General features: G+C 30.8%; 2 protein-coding genes, 1 long non-coding RNA gene and 1 other non-coding gene across 4 annotated transcripts; 2 read left to right on the top strand and 2 right to left on the bottom strand.

The window, feature by feature from the left end:
• Positions 1 to 4,020: 4,020 nt before the first annotated feature.
• On the bottom strand, positions 4,021 to 4,581 carry LOC130974369 (uncharacterized). Its single transcript, XM_057899223.1, has one exon. The coding sequence runs from the start codon at positions 4,579 to 4,581 to the stop codon at positions 4,021 to 4,023; it is 561 nt and encodes a 186-aa protein (XP_057755206.1).
• Positions 4,582 to 5,076: 495 nt separating this feature from the next.
• Positions 5,077 to 9,753, bottom strand: LOC130963044 (uncharacterized). The gene is made up of 4 exons (XR_009079799.1): positions 8,077 to 9,753; positions 7,924 to 7,978; positions 7,709 to 7,846; positions 5,077 to 5,424 (listed from the first exon to the last, which is right to left on the bottom strand). It is a non-coding gene; the product is annotated as an uncharacterized LOC130963044 (long non-coding RNA).
• An 844-nt stretch (positions 9,754 to 10,597) lies between these two features.
• On the top strand, positions 10,598 to 12,576 carry LOC130940913 (zinc transporter 6, chloroplastic). The gene is made up of 2 exons (XM_057869200.1): positions 10,598 to 11,367; positions 12,179 to 12,576. Exons 1-2 carry the CDS (start codon positions 10,684 to 10,686, stop codon positions 12,491 to 12,493), a joined length of 999 nt encoding a protein of 332 aa, XP_057725183.1. The 5' UTR covers positions 10,598 to 10,683; the 3' UTR covers positions 12,494 to 12,576.
• A 2,145-nt stretch (positions 12,577 to 14,721) lies between these two features.
• On the top strand, positions 14,722 to 14,795 carry TRNAI-UAU (transfer RNA isoleucine (anticodon UAU)). The gene has a single exon. It is a non-coding gene; the product is annotated as a tRNA-Ile (tRNA).
• Positions 14,796 to 18,103: the final 3,308 nt, after the last annotated feature.

Here is an 18,103-nt window from a genome sequence, read left to right as displayed (position 1 = left end):
TATTTTGTATTTAAATATTATACTAGTTAAAAAATATGTCTTATTATGTCTATGTTTTGAATGTCTATGTTTTTGTGTGTATTTTTTAAACCATACATAAACCAAACACAAAGTAAAAAGATGCGAAAAACAAAAGAAATCCTAAAATAATTTATAAAATATATGAAAATAATAAGTTTGAAAAAGATTAAAAGTTTGAAAATTTGTAGTATAAAACTATAAATAGAAGTACAAGAAAAAATGTTATAGTGAAAATTTAGATTAAAGGGAAAACAAACAAAAACTTTCTTCTACTCAACCATTGGCTAGTAACTAAGATCATGTTGGAAATTGATGACATTTGAGTATAATGATGAGCTTGGGGGTCCCAAAATCACATTTAGAATGGACAATAACACAAGACAATTAGTTGCCAATCAAATGTAATAATAGCCTAACCGATCTCACTTATGCTTCAATCTGACACAGATTGTGGTGCCTCATCATCATTCATGGATCACATACTATCTACTCTCTTCTTTTTCCTAATTTGAATAATAATAATAAGAATGTCATGTGATCATAATATTAATTAGAGTACTTGTTTAAATTATCAAAATTTAGAGATAAAATATCCTTTCTTGTCCAAAAAAACACAAAACAAAACAAAGATTGGACCGGCTCAAATAAAATTGCCTCATTTGAAGAAAAGAGATAGCTTACATTAAGGAAAAAAAAAAAAGAACAAGACTAGATGGATTAGGTATGTGTTGATTAGCCCACTAGAAAAGATAAGACACCATTCACAAAGTCTTTTTATTAGTAACAAAAATCAATGTCTTAGTACCTAATGCATTAAAAATTATAGCATTTTTTTATATGAACATTTTATTTTAATAATATCAACAAGTGCTCTTAAAAAAATTGGCTTGGGGGTTGTGGGAATTACTCCTTTGTTTTTCTAATAGTGAATGGGCTAGCCTACTAGTCCAGTACACTTGTGTTACAAACTGTAAGACTATTGAACCAAAGTAAATTAGGCATATCTTTTGAGTGTATTTGGAATGGGCTAAGCATAAGAAACCAAACTAACTAAAAAAAAAAAAAGAATGCCATCAAATTAAAAAGAATAATATTTATGTATAAAAATATCATTTTTTCAAAAAAAGTTATTTTTTATATTTTATTATTTTAAATTGATTAACTGCTAAAAAATTAAATCGATTTGACCGATTAACATTATTTGATTGACTTTTTCATTTTTAACTGATTCATTGCTAATCATTCTTTATTTTGAATCAAACCGATTTACTGACCAGTTTTCGATTAACTGGAGCAGGTTCCAATCCTGTTATGAGAACACTGCATTTTCATTAAACATGTTTCACGCGTTACCAAGGTGAAATCGTCAAGGTTTATTTTGATTTAATCAATAGTTTGGAATTTTAATTTTTAGAATTAAAAAAAATTAATTATTCTACAGATTCTTATAGTTTTATCAAATTTATAATTAAATTTTTATATATTTTTTTAATTGGATCTCCATACCATTATTTTTTTTCAATTACATTCCCACTAGCATTAAACTTTTAAAAAACTTTAGTGAAGTTTGAATTTACTTATTTACCCATATCCTATCTAACACCCTACCATATTTAATCTTATGCTTAAGTCATAAGATTGAGATAGTAAGGTATTACGACCTCTAAAAATAAAAATATATATATAATAATAGAGAAAGAGATACTTAACTAGGAGCCTTGAAGAACGGGTAAAATGAAATCGCAAAATTCAAAAGCGCAACGCTCAGAAAATGTGATTACTTGCGTGAGAAGAAAATTAAACGGGTTTACCATGACCCCGACCCCACCCCGCCCCGTTCAGGACCTGCCCCGCTTCGGGTTGGGTTTAAACCCACCCCGGCCGAGTAGGGGCGGGTCGGGTACCCGCGAGTTCGGGTACTCCTACCACCTCTACTTCTTGCATAGTAGGATCAAAGGAAGGCGGGGCAGGGTCGGGTAGGACAAAAACCCGCCCTTACCCGCCCCACTGTCACCCGTAGCAAGAAGGGAGAAAGAAGATCTGAACTCACTTTATTAAGTGAGTGGGTGGGGCCCACGGGTCCAGTTTGTGTTTGGTTCAATCGGTTTGGCTCGTTCAGTCCAATCTTGGGCCGATTTCTTTAAAATTGGTGTCAAAATTCTCGTTTTGATTAGCTCTATTCTATTTTAATATTAGATTTACAATTTTAATTTTCTTTATTAAAATTAAATTTTCTTTTAATTATTTGCTAAATTTGTGGGGTTTACATCCTACCCACCTAATTAGGAATTTTGCCCCCAAAATTCAAGTTTAGTAACCTGAGATAGGCGCATTGATCGTTTCTTTTATCAGGTCTAAATCCTCAAGTGTGTTCTCCAATTCCAATTCTTATTCTGTATTTACATTATAAACGGAGTAATACATCTAAGTTTTAATTCTTTAGTCTCAATTTCGCACCGACTCTCAAAGTAATATTTAATAATGTGTAACTAGTTTCTCTTGAAGAAGTTCAAAACCGTTTTCGCTCTCAAGCTTCTAAACAGTAATGTTTTCTAAGGTATGGAAGAATATTAAGGGGCCGACATTTCTTTATTGTTTTGGTTAGGCGTTGTACGTAATGCTAATTCAAGCTTGTGAAGATAATAAATCCAGAGGTAATTGAATTATTGGAACAGTATTTATTGTAGAGTAAAGGGATGTCCTATATGGTGGGTACAACAAGTTCTAGAGATTAACAAAATATACAAGAAGGAGTTAAAGTTCACTCTCAGAGAATAATTGAGATTCGAGCTGGTTGAGGAGAAGATACAGCGCACCAAATTAAATAAGCCTTAGCTGATGTCAACAGATTACCTGTTTTACGAAAGAGGGCAATTCCATTCGCGGCAAGTTCCTAAGATTCACAAATTTACATTATTATGACAAGACAAAGTCGGATTCGTTTGGAAGGAGCAAGATTCATGCAAGTTAGGGATAGGATTAGGAGTTGATCCATTTATTATTATTTAAGAAGAAGTTTGGGGTAGGATTCTATTGTAAGCTACAAAAGAAGGTCTGGTCGACTCGGAAGGATTCATTAACGCGCTCTCCGGTCCAATTGGTATTTCATACTGGAAACACTTGATTGAACGGATCTCGTCCTCTATTTTATAATCCCTCAAGCTTCTGAGTTCCTTCGATTCCAATAGTGTCATTATACCATTCTCAACACTCTCGATCTCTAACCTATGACTCAAGTTGTATGTTTACTCTCCCGATCCTCTTTTACTACATAACTCTAGTTATTATTCTTCAAGAACATAGTCACTCCCTTAAAGTCAACCAAATGCCGTTTTGTTTCAATAACTAAAAGTCATCTTTCGATCAATTTCTTGGAAGTCACAATTCTCACAGCTGAGTGGAGGATTATAATAAGTGTTACAGATCATCATCATGTAAAGCAGTCCAAATTTTAATTACTAGTTCATCATTACCTCTAATCGGAGCATTTGTGCTCTCAGCACCATCTGCCCTCGTAGTGTACACTCATCCTGCCTGCAGAGCTCTCTTAGCATCCTGACTCTTCTTTTTTGGACAATTCCAGGACATATGCCCAGCTCCTCCACAGTAATAACAGACATCCCAATCGGCCCTACACGGAGTGTTTGGGTGGTACCTTCAACACCTCCTGCAAGTCAAGTCATCCTGTGGAAACTGAGCCTGTTTTCCGCGTCCTTTTCCCTGGTTATTGTTATTATTGAACCTCCGGAAGCTACTCTGGCCTTGATGTTGCTGTGGAGTATTGCTGCCTCGCTTGAAATCTTGACCTCTAGGCGCTAAATTCCTTCCGCGATATTTCCTAACAGAGCTTCGGTGGTCACTCTTATCTAATGCTGCCATTCTCAGACATTCTTTAGCAACTTTGGTTTTGTTTACCAGTTCAGAAAAGGTTAGAATCTCCATCGGTGCAACGAAACTCAGAATATCGCTCTTAAGGCCTCCCTCGTATTTGATACATTTTCACTCAGCAAAGTCCTCAAGAGCTCCCTGACAAATCTGTGAGAAACGGCACAGTTCCTCAAACCTGCTACTGTACTCAGTGATGGTCATCTGGCCTTGTTTCAGCTGAAGCAGTTCAGGTTCCTTAGCATTTCTGGCTGAACTGGAAAAGTATTTCTTATAGAATTCTTCTCGGAACAACTCCCAAGAGATCACAACCCCATCAGGCTGCAGAATGAGCCTCATGCCCTGCCACCAATGCTGAGCTTCACCTTGCAGCTGGTAAGTCCCAAACTCAACGCATTGTTCTTCAGAAACCTGCTGAGCCTGTAATGCTCGCTCAATAGCTTGTATCCAATTATCTGCATCAGTAGGATTCGAGGTTCCTCTGAAGGTCAGAGGATGAACCTTCAGGAAGGAGGAAAGCGTCATAGGGCCATCTTCGTCGTTGTTGCCATTGTTACCATTATTTATTTGGTTTCCCAGGGCTTCGGCTGTCGCTTGCATCGCCGCGGCCATATTCCCTAGAGCCGCCATAAAGTCTATAGGGTTAGGAGGATTGTTCCCTGTCGCCTCAGGCATAGCATTGCCTATTCTACCTCTACCTCGCCCGCGTCCGCGTCCGCGAGTCGACATCTGGTCCCAATACACACCAAACAAGTGATATCAAGTTGATCAGTCTCAATATCGCAAGTCTAGTGCTTTAAGTCCCAAATGTATTCTCATGAACGTTTATGCCACATATATCAGCCAGATATCCTAATAGCACATAGACACATACACAGAGAATGCACAAAAGCATATTCAGTCCGTCCTCAGGCTCTTATAGGAAAGAACTACTCTGATATCATAATGTAACACCCTACCATACTTAATCTTATGTTTAAGTCATAAGATTGAGATAGTAAAGTATTACGACCTTTAGAAATAAATAAATAATATATATATATATATATATATATATATATATATATATATATATATATATATAATAATAGAGAAAGAGATACTTAACTAGGAGCCTTGAAGAACGGGTGAAACGAAAATGCAAAATTCAAAAGCGTAACTCTCAGAAAACGTGGTTACTTGCGTGAGAAGAAAACTAAAATTCAATAACATATATGTACAAATGATACGAGTAGAGGGCCAAGAACACAGCATAACTAGCTTCTGACTCATCCTGCGAAGCCAAGGCTGGTCGGAGAACATATACGTACATATATATACATAATAATAACCCAAAAGAACATGTTCAAAACCCTAGTTCTCCATAAAACCTCTAAGTGGTACATAAACAAAGTATTCTTACATACAAGAGGAGAAACTATACATATATATACATCAAAATAACAAAAGGAGATCCCAAAATAAACCACTTTGCCGTAGAACCTTCAGACGCCTACCGAGGAGCCGCTCGACCTGCATCTGAAAACAACAAAACAGTATGGGGTGAGAACCGGAGATTCTCAGCATGGTGAAGGTGCCACGCATGTAATATATAAGGTCCTGGGAATGCCAAAGGCAATCCTAGAACTCCGACATACAATTATAAAACTTAATTTCCAGGCAAAAGCCATAAAAGGGGTAAGTGATCTAAGTATCCTAAACTTACTTACTTACTTTAAACTCTAGCATTAATACCAAACCAATCCACCTTTCCTCCGATTCCCCGTTATCCATGAATCAGCAGGGACAAACAAACAAATAGTTTCACACACAAGTAGGAAACATGTAGTACAAGTAGCAAATATAGCAGTTAGCAGGGTATATATTCAGTTAGGCAATCCCAAATAATGCATAGCAGACAAAACAAACAAATGCACATGATGCATACCTGCCCTATGGCTGTTGATATCAACTGTCGGTTACGTAGCCATCCCGACATGTTCTCAAGCTCAAAAGTACAACATGGGAAAAATCCCCAAGCTGACATGGGGAAAGAATGCCCCAAGCTCAATAATATTCATGGGAAGGATCCCAAGCTAACATGGGGAGAAGAGACAACACCCCAAGTTGACATGGAAAAAATAATACCCCAAGCTGAATGTTATCTCTGGGACGAATCCCAGGCTAACATGGGGGAAACAACACCCCAAACTCAATAATAACCACGGAAAAAATCCCGGCTGACATGGGGACAACGCCCCAAGCCTAAGTTATTCAATCATTTTCCCATAATTATCAATTTCATTCCCAAAACCAATTCATATCTCATCTTATCATTCTCAACTTTACTTAACTCATTGCTCATACATTTTATTATTCTTGATTGATTAACATCATCAATTCTCAACTGATCATTCTTCTTTCTTCTCTTTATCTCTCAATATCACTGTCTTTAACTTTAACCCTTCCTAGGGACAACTTACATTTCTTTTCATTTCCTAAGCTTGTTTAATCTAAAACCTTCTTGTGTTGTAAATATTTATGCACGACCTATTTTTCTTGGTAAGGTAACTCTAGAGATCCTAATCTTCAATTTAAGTTAGGTTTTGCTGAACTTGGATTAGAATTGAATTTTTTATAAAATTTAGAATTCTGCTACTGCATTTACAAAATTTCAGAAAAACAGACAGCAACAGTATTTTTATAAATTCCACAATAATTATAATTCTAATCCGTTGCCTCTAAATTTTGGTGGGATTATAGTCAACAATCCCAAGTTTAAGAACCCACAAGTTTCAGGTTCATATCACTTTATTTGAGTAATTAATTATCAATTGGAAGAGGTGCCCTATTTTTATGAATCAGTTCAGAATTTTCAGCAAACAATCCATCTTCCAAATGACTTATCTAAGTCTACAAAATAGATATGGACCTGAAACTTATTCTCACTTAAAATAGACTAATAAATCTTTAAAACCTTTTTAAAACCGACTCAAAATTTCATTTAAATCTAAAGTTATAGCGTCTGAAAGTTGGTATTGCAGAACCAGAAAACTAGAAAAATCTGCAACAACCACTAAACTCCAAAAAAATCATATCTTCCAAACCACTTGGCCAAATTCCTTGAAATTTTTCTAGAATAATCTTGACTTATAGAAATTTGTTATAAAAATATATTAGTTTGAAAATCATGTCCAGATTATTCCCAGTTTTCTTTTTAAGTTGCTGTCCAAACAAATTAGGAATTTCTGCAGCAAGACTTCTCAATTTCACTAACCAAATTTAGTTCTCTAGGTTTCCAACTTATACTAATCCACCATTTCTCTTATTCATCACCTTATATACTTAAATTATATCACAATCCTACCCGAAATCTCAGTTCCATGTACCTATCAGAAATCACCATGATTTATATCATACAAGCTCACTTTAAAACATTAAAATTCTGCACTTCTTTTAACAATAATAAACCAACCAGTCAATAGAATTTCAGCAACAACAACAATCTTATTAACTCATCACCACAAAATTAATCAAAATAACCATACCAACAATTTTACATAAACACCACTCAATCTCAACCATATCATTAAATTGCCATAATCACCAATCCTTCATCCATCGTCATTATACTAACATACATATATATATTTGCATTCAACCCACATTGTCAATTACCCAACACATGCTCACATCAACTTATCCATCAATACCATAAAGACTAATAATTTAACATAATTAATCGTTTCAACTTATCCAATAGTGCTCTAGCCTGAGTTTTTACAAAACCTTACATATTAAACACGCGAAACATAAACCATACCTTGGCCGATTACTATATTTAGTCCAAGGCAGCCCCTCAAGTTTAGAGAAACCAGCTGCAAGCTTAGCTTCAATCACCACCAAGCTTTCAAATGCCCACAATTCAACTCCAATTCATATATATCTACTTAATTCACACCTAACACACATGTACACTTTAATTTCAGATTTCACATAATAAATTCAAGATTTGGCTAGGGTTTAGGTCATCCTTACCTTATACGTGCCTCAATCAACCCAAAGCTCGCTCATTCCTCAACTCAATTTGATCCTATAATCATTAATTTAACCAAAATCTTAACATCCAAAAATCTTAATATTTCCGAATTGAAGAAGAGATAATAGGAGCTGGAATTTTGATTTTCTCACCATGAAAGATACAGGACTTTGTAGAGCTCAACGCCACGGACGCGTGGTCGCAAACGGTGCAGCGATTAGAGCTCTGGATCAAAAGTTATCAAGGATTGAAGTTTAGGTGAGGGTTTGCTTCTTCTCCTCTTCTATGGCTGCCATGCAGCATGTTTAGCATGCAAGAAGGGAGAAAGAAGATCTGAACTCACTTTATTAAGTGAGTGGGTGGGGCCCACAGGTCCGGTTTGAGTCCGGTTCAATTGGTTTAGTCCGTTCGACCTAATTTTGAGCCGATTTCTTTAAAATTGGTGTCAAAATTCTCATTTTAATTAGCTCTATCCTATTTTAATATTAGATTTACATTTTTAATTTTTTTATTAAAATTTAATTTTCTTTTAATTATTTTCTAAATTTGCGAGGTTTACACCCTACACTTATAATTTTCACACCCTCACTACCTTTCACCACTCCCTCCACTTCGATTACCATCTCCTCATCCTCCTCCTTTGTCACCACCCTTCCAATATCAACATGTTCCCTAATCAGTTAAGTCCCTATTTTTATTCTTTAATCAACACAAATCCAGACTAACATAATCAAAAATAGAATTTTTACTATAACATAATCAGTTAATTACAAGCAAAATAATTACAAAAAAAATATATATAATCAGAACTCATAATCAGTACAATCAAATTAAGAAAAAATAGAAACAGAATGAAGCAAAAGCAGCAGAATGAAGCAAAAATAGAATAAACAGTTATGCAAATTCCTCTTCGACAACAACAGGTTCATATAAAAAAAACATCAACAAAATTACAGTCAATAATTTCTAATCCAAAATTAACAATTTAATTATACAAATTTCAAATTCCAGGTTCAGCAACAAAACCGTGACAAATTCAAATCACAACAACAATTCCAGAACTGCAATTGGAGCTTCTGATTTAGCAACTAACCTACCTGAATGCGGAACATGAGCTCTGAACACTGGCGATCTTACGTGATGGGGAACAAAACCAGCTGAAGAAAACGACGATGTCCACAATGACAGAACCACCCAACGCGACGATGGCACACCACACATAGTCAGAAAGGCGTCGTCATGAAGGGAAAGGTGGAGACGAAGGTGCGCAAGATAGCTAGTATGGGCGATAGCAAGCGGGAGAGAGAGAGAGAGAGAGAGAGAGAGAGAGAGAGAGAGAGAGAGAGAGAGAGAGAGAGAGAGAGAGAGAGAGAGAGAGAGAGAGAGAGAGAGAGAGGAGCACCCATCGGCTCTCACGACAGTTGTTTCTGCATCTTTGTCACTGAACCACTACTAGCTTTATACTTTTCACCGCTGGTCCACCGCTTGCATCTGCTTTCTATAAATCTTCTTATCTCTGTTGGTTCTGCTCAGATTTGCAAAATTTTTTGTCGGTGTGTATTTATTGCCATCTTCTTCAGACTCTGTAAAACGAGTAAAGTGGACTATTGAAAATAGTAGAAGTGAGAGCAGGATGAGAGAGGAAGGGCAAAACACAGTAAGGCGACATATTTATTACTTGTGAGAGAAAAAAGGAGGTTAGGAGCTAGAGAGAGTGAAGGTTTGAAGAAAGGTAAGGGTTTTCACACCCAGCAGCAAAGCTCAATAAAAATGCAGAAAGATCTGGAGTTCCTAAGTCTAGAGAGAATAATAAAAGTGTTTTTGAAATTTAGAAAATATTGAAATGTTTTAGATTAGATTTTTTATCCTTAACTTTAAAATATTCGTTTTTTAAATAAAATATTCTATTATTTTAGACTTTTATTTTATAATAAAAATTTAATTAAAAAAAATAAATAATATAGAGACTTAACTAAAAAAAATATTAAAACTCAATTAAAAATTTAATAAAACCGTTCTTTCATTTTTTTTTCATAGAACTTTCAGTGAGGTCTAACAAACTCAACTTTATGGAAATGAGATGGTGGATATAAGTATAGAACAGCACTGAGGGATCTAAAAAAGATGAAAGAACAGTACAATCTTAATATTTATGGGTTTCAGACGCAGCACACCTTAATCATACACCAATAGAAAAGATGCTTTGTGCATGGCCACGTAAAGTTATGTGATTTGTGTCTACACAGAAGATATTACATGATGAAAAATAATTACATTTGAAAGAGAGAGAGAAAAAATTTAAAATTTAAGGGTAAATTAAGTGTAAAATAATATGTTAATTTTTACCTTCACTTATTATTACATAATTCACCTCTCATCAAATAGAAATGATATATATATTGGAAAAACAACGCACATTTATTCTATACTTTTAAAAAGAAATTGACAGTCAGAAAATTTGTTAAGTTAGGTAGTAAAAATGTAAAATATTATTAAAAAACTTTTAATTATTTAATTATTAATATTTAAAAATGTAAAATAAAGTATATTATTAGATTATTAAACTAAAAAATTATACTAAAAAAATTAAGTTAGATAGCTAATAACTAACCTTAAAACTAGACTACTAGGGCCTAATCATTCGTCACTAACTAACCCACGCTTTTTAAGTGTCCCAAACACTTGAAACTCTCAACCTAAACTTAGAACAGAACACAAACACACAAACTACTTTCCTCTCTCTCTCATCCTCCGATCCCATGTCGGCAGCGGCTGCGTGTGCAACTGCTGCAGATGCGGCTCGAGCCGCTACATGTCGTGACAGCACAGCCGCAGCACACCTAAAATTCATTTCCATATTCACCATCTTCGTCACCAGCATGGTAGGGATGTCATCCCCGGTGCTGATGACACGTTTCTTTAAAGCTAATCGATCACTCTATGACAAAGCTCTTGTTATTATCAAGTGCTTCGCGGCCGGGGTCATCCTCGCCACCTCATTAGTCCACGTTATGCCTGATGCATTCGACGCGCTAGCTGACTGCCACGTAGCATCCAAGCACCCGTGGAAGGATTTTCCTTTCGCGGGATTTGTGACGTTAGTTGGCGCCATCCTGGCACTCTTGGTTGACGTGGCAGCCAACTCGCACATGGAGCATCACGTGAGCTATAAGGCTTTGGAGGGAGAAGAGGGGAAGGAGTTAGTTGGAGACAGTTACGACGGTTATGATGACGTGGAGAGGGTTGGGGTGGAGGAGGAAGTGGCGAGGTTGAAACAGAGGTTGGTGTCTCAAGTGTTGGAAATTGGGATAATATTTCATTCGGTGATAATTGGAGTGACAATGGGAATGTCTCAGAATGTTTGCACAATAAGGCCACTCGTTGCTGCTTTGGCTTTTCATCAGATCTTTGAAGGAATGGGTCTTGGTGGCTGTGTTGCTCAGGTTAGTGTTGTGCTCTTATTGTTAGAAGTTTTTTCACATCAATGATATATTTCAATAATTTACAATAAACTACTGTTATGGGCATTAAATAATTTTGGTGATGATAATATTGCTTTTGTAAAAAAGAAAGGCAGTTGTAAATTTTTAAAGAGTTTAATTTTAATATACTGAGCATGTAAAATGTTTTATATAATTGTTTAATTATATCTATTTTTTTATATTATCATTTATATGATTAATATAAAATGTAGTTATTTTTATTTGAATTATATTAGATAATTAATAATTTTTTTGAATAATATGAACAACAGAACTTAAATTTGGTTATTATTAGATATTAATTACTCAAGTCATTAATTAAATTTGGAATTAATTCACTTTTTTAATCCTATTATTCACATTATTCAGCAATATTATTGTTTACTTATATTTTTTTTTATTAATATAGTGTTATATAATTAGATGTACATGTAAAATTATTTTATATTGATAAGATTTATTCTTAAAAATCATAAACATTTAAGAAGTTTTACAAAATGTGATTGATTTAGAATGTTTAATAGCTGATTTCATATTAGAATAAGTATAGAGAATTAATTTTTAATTAGTTAATATTAGTTAATTTTTTCTATTATAAAATTATTTTTTAAAATTATTTAACATTTAGAATTGATATTTAAACAGTTTTAATCAATATTGAAGTGGTCTAAACTTTGGGAATAAAATTAAACTTGTTACAAAAGTTGGAAGTATTTTTTTATAATTTCAAGAGTACAAGAAGTATGATAACCCTATTTAATTTATATTGCAGGCAGGGTTCAGCTTTGGAACAATGGCATACATGTGCCTCATGTTCTCAGTGACAACACCAATGGGAATAATCTTAGGGATGATTTTGTTCTCAGTGACTGGCTATGATGATAATAACCCTAATGCATTGATCATGGAAGGGTTACTTGGTTCAGTTTCTTCTGGGATTCTAATTTACATGGCTCTTGTTGATCTCATTGCAGTTGATTTCTTTCACAACAAGCTTATGAACTCAAATAGGAGGTTGAAAAAACTGTCTTTTCTTGCATTAACTCTTGGCTCTGCTTCAATGTCTCTTCTTGCTCTTTGGGCTTAAGCATTTTGCATGTCTTGTATGTGTTCAAATAATGTAATAATGTCTAATTGTAAATACAAGCTATACTATAAGGTTAATATATATGTAGGCTAATTGTTTTCTTAATAATTTTGTTCTTATTAATGTTCCTACTCTTTAGTTTAATTAATGTTGTTCTTTCTTTGAATATTTTTTAACATAGATAGAAACTAATATGAATGTATTTTTTTTTGACAAAAATCGTTTTATCCTTATTTAAAATGGACGAAATTGAGTGTTTACTCTTAATCAAATTCAGTCAAATTTTACTAACCTAAATGACAATATTATTTGTGCCATATATACTATATTAACAAAAATAATAGAGTAGTACATGTGTGATTATTATTATTATTATTATTATTATTATTATTATTATTATTATTATTATGCGTACCCACAGTGAAGTTTGAACCTTAGATCCCTTGTAAACTAGCAAATGCAATATGTGAAGGGCTGTTTTACTCTACTGTATCAGTGTATCTAATAACCAATTCGTCTCAAACTTTCCTTCTTTTGAACTTTAATTTGTTGAAAGAAAATAAGAAGATTCCCGATTCCACTATGTAGATCACTAGATCCTTTTGATTTAGTGTGGAAAAATTATATATAATTTGGAGAGGTAGTGAGTGATGGCCTTTTGTTCTTATATAAAAGTAATAAAGTGTGATTTTTTTATAATATAGGGTAAATAATAAATCATCAAAAATACACTTGAATTATTTTATTATTGATAAAAATATTTTGAATTTTATTATCGATAAAAATATTTTATATAATTTAAAAACATGTCAAAAATATATTTCTGTGAACTAAGATGTTTTATATTATAAAAAAAATGGAATTATTTTTGTCATATTTTTAAATAATTTAAAAATATTTTTGTCAATAATAAAATTCAAAAATATTATTGTTAGTACTAAAATAATAATTTAATGCATTTTTTGATACTTTATCCTTTTTTTAATACAATGTATCTATTTCTTTTCTAACATGGGAAAATGTTGAATCTTATGAAACATAAACATGGACCATGATACCGACACATGACATATAGACATACTAATTTTAATATTTTATAAAATATGAAGGCACAACATATATATAATATAAAGTAACTGCTATAGTATTTAAAAGTATTTATCTAATTTATTAAAAAAATTAAAAACTAATATTTAATTTTAAAAATATAAAAATAAATAATTATTAAATATTCAAAATTTATCACAAAAATAAGTTGGACACCAAATTATAGATATTATAAAATTTATCATAATATGAAATAGTTTTCTAAAAAATTATAATAATTTTTTAATATTTTATTAAATTAAAATACAAACTAATATTGTGAAATATTTTATTGTCTTTTTTTAATTGTATAAAATATTTTAATTATTTTATGTTTTAATAAATAATAATATATACTATTTTAAAATTTATTTTAATAATATAAGTGAAGAACAAAGTTAAATATGCCAATACGTGATGGTATTTGTTGGATGAATTTAAGTATATTTAAAAAATATTTTTTATTTTCTATTAAAATGCTGTTAAATACAAAACATACTTGTTAGAATCAAATAAATATCGTATTTGAAATATATCTAACATCAACAAATAGATAAATCTAAATACTCAATAGGTTGAGTCCTACTAGGCTGCTACTTGCTACTTTATTTGCTTTAAGTCTTTTTTTTTTTTCCAAAAAGATTTGCTTTAAGTCTTTACCAAAAAAGAAAATTCAGATTTTGATTCAGGAGCAATTGAATGAACATAATCGAGAAAATGAAAGAAAGAAAGAAAAAAGAATTATCTTTCTTAGTTGAACCCACCTTTTTAATTGACGTGATTTTAAGAAAGTTTATGTTAGACAATCCATAAAATTATGATAAAGCTAATGTGATACAGCGTATATATATACCGACAATGACATTTTTTGTTAACTTCTTGCTATGTTAATGAAATAGATACTGTGATAATAATAATTATCTTACGAATTAATTACGATTGCATATATCAGTTCACAATTTTAATACCATAATCAGTAGCTTAAAAAGAAAAGGAAATAAAAATACTAGGCAAAGCATTAAAAGTTAAAAACAATAATGAATATTTGATAAATTCATATTGTTTATTGAATAGCTTTGATAAGGTCATATTGTATTTGAGAATTGACTAAATAATCACAAATTTATCTCTCAAATCAACTTGGTCCCGTAGCTCAGTTGGTTAGAGCGTTGGTCTTATGAGCCGAAGGTCGCGAGTTCGAGCCTCGCCGGGACCAATTTTAAATGTAGTGCCTTAGTTATACAATAACATCTCATTATATTATTAATTTTAAAATGAAAAAGAAAAAACAAAAATTAAATTAAAGCAAATAACCTCAAATCCTAAAAGAAGACAAATAAGTCATTTTAATAAATTCATCATATTAATCTAATTTTTAATGCATTTTAAAATTTTAGTTAAACAATAGTTTATCATAAAAATAAAATTCTGAAAAAATTTAAATAAATAAATTAAATATTTTATTCACCAAAATATATTATTTTAAAAATATTTATTAATTTATATAATATTACTTATTCTATTTATAGTAAAAACAATATGTATATATTATATACACATATCTCGTTTACATTATAAACAAGATAAATAAAATAATATAAACAAAATTTTTTTAAAAAATTTTATTAATGTCTGAAATAATAATAATAATAAGTATAAGATTAATTAAAAAATAAATATTTAATATTTTTATTATAAAATTATTAAAACATAAAATTTAGATGAATTATGTAAATTTTATATTTTAAATTGATCTAAAATAAATTGTAAATACCATCTTTTTAGTTATCTTTTTATGTCTGACTTTCTTTAGGATTTGAGGCCATTTTCTTTCTCACTACCATGAGCATGGAAGACGTCAGACCTATTTGCCTTTTTAATTTCTTCTTTTCAAATGCATTAGGCTTTTCAGTCTACAAAACCACTTATAAGCCCACATCACTTTATACAAAAGGCACTAATTAATTATTTAGATTTTTCACTGTCAATGATTAATTTGTTTTGTTGTTGATTGAAATTTTATTTAAGAATTTTTATTAATTAATAAATTATTATATATAAAAAGTAGAATTTAATATTCTAACATTTAATTAAATAGATTAAATAATTAATTATTAAATTAATCTAAATTAATTATAAAAGAATCCTAATTATTAGATACATTTTAAGTGTATCACGAAATTAAATATTTTAATTAACTATTAGTGTTAATTATAAAATATATATTTGATTAAAATTAATAATTAAAATCAATTTTATAATTAAAATTATTAAAACATCTAAATCTATAATTAACTTAAAACGTTTCCCTAATTATTTACCTTGTTTGTAGTACCAGATAAATAAATAAATAAATAAATAAAAGACATGGTTTGGTGGTAGTACCCTAGTGCTATCTGCTATGGGTACAGTAGTTGTGTCTCTCAAGTCTATGAGGGGGTAAAAGAAAGAAGTGAATGCTATGATAATTTTGACATCGTACTTAATTTACTAAAAAAGATAAATAAATAATATTTAATAAATTTTAAATAATTTATTTTTTTTGTTTTAAATATTTTATTTTTTATTTTTAAAAATAAGTTAAGTAATTTAAACATTATGATAAAAGGTATTATAGAACTCACCAAAAAAAATAATATATATATATATATATACTATTTTATATATTTTTAATATATATTTTATATTTTAATATGTATTTTATATGATAAATAATAAATTTAATAATTGATTTTGATATGCAGACATAATATGCATGATTTAATTTTAAAATGTTTATATTTAAACAAATCATGACAGAGAAGGATAAAAAAAAAGTACCATAATACTATTAATTTCATTATGTTACTAATAATATTTTTATTAATTTTTGTCAACTCTTATTTATGACTGTATTTAATAAAAATATCTTTGTGAATATGTCTAATAAAAATATCTTTTTTATAGTTGTATCTAATGAAATTTATATATATATATATATATATATATATATATATATATATATATATATATTTTGGATATGTCTCTTTATACATATATTTAAAATATAATAATTAATTATTATTTACAATAAGTTGGTAAATAATATATTATTAGTACGGTATACTTTTTCTAATACTATATGTCAAACTAATTAGTAGGGTAAGAAATGGAAATCGGTAACAAATGCTCACAACCACCATGCACAAGATTAATGAACCATGATACCGACATTCTCTGATAATAACAACTATCTTACCCACTCAGGGTGTGTTCTTATTTATATCTTCTACCAATAAAGTTTTCCAATCTAACAAACTTAACAACCTCTTCACATTACATACATTACATATGCTATCTATGTTTCTTTGTCACCTTCAATTCAATTAAAAACTTAGCTATCACTCTACCTATACAATTGCATACACCAAAAATGGCCACTACTCAAAATCATCACTACCAAATCAATTTCATTCAGTTACACTTCCATAAGTTAAGAAATAATAATGATGCCTCAAACTACCAATCATTTAACCAACAAGGGGTAATCCTTTTGGTATGTTCCATTTCCATTCTCATCCTTCTACCTACATTCTTCCTATGTATCCACTTCTGTTGTCGCCATCCCCGTCGCCTCTTCCTCCTCTTTTCGCAACAACAACCGGCTTGGCCGGTTGTGGTGATAATCAACCCTACCCATGATGCTTATCATTCATCTTCCATTATTACTAAGAGTCTTAGCATTGTTGGTGATTATGAGAACAAAGAATGTTGCATATGTTTGAGTAGTTTCCAAGAGAATGAGAAGGTAAAAATTTTAAGTGAATGTGAACATGTTTATCATTCTGAGTGTTTGGATTTGTGGCTTAGGGCACATCCTAGTTGCCCTCTTTGCAGAGCATCCCTCCATTTTAGTAATTCTCTTGCCATAAAGAAATGTACAATTTAATTAATTTAAATTAATTAATTTCTTCCAGAGGTGGAGCCAGGTGTTAGGAAAGGGCGATGCCCTCTAATTTTAATTTTTTACATGTAAATTATATGTAAATTTCAGTTAGTCCCTTTTTAAAATTTTATTTTAGTCTTAATTTATTATATAAATGTTTTTGGCCCCTTCTAATATTTTATCTAACTCCGTCCTGATTTTTTCTAATTCCTTTGTGTATATGTGTATATACACATGTTAATGCTAAGCATATTATATAGCCATTTTAAATTTCATCTTTAATTTTTTGAATTGTTATATCATTTTTTATCGTATATTATTCTTCTAACTTTTGCCAGAATTTCGGAAGAGCTTGGAGAAAAGTATCTCTTAGAAAGCTTTATTGTTTGTATAATATTTTAAATTAATTATCCTTTTCTGAGTAATTTTTAAAGTACATAGAATAATGCACAGTAATATATGATTAGATACTCAATTATATTAGGTGTAAATAAATTAGCTATATATGATATTTTATAAGAAAAAGTATTATATTATTATAAATAAGTTCAATTATTCTTATTATATTGCAAATTTGATTATTCTATTATGATAGATTT

The sequence above is a fragment of the Arachis stenosperma genome, chromosome 1 (genome assembly GCF_014773155.1).
Source record: "Arachis stenosperma cultivar V10309 chromosome 1, arast.V10309.gnm1.PFL2, whole genome shotgun sequence".
Taxonomy (NCBI): Eukaryota; Viridiplantae; Streptophyta; class Magnoliopsida; order Fabales; family Fabaceae; genus Arachis; species Arachis stenosperma.
This window is presented reverse-complemented; position numbering and strand designations above follow the sequence as displayed.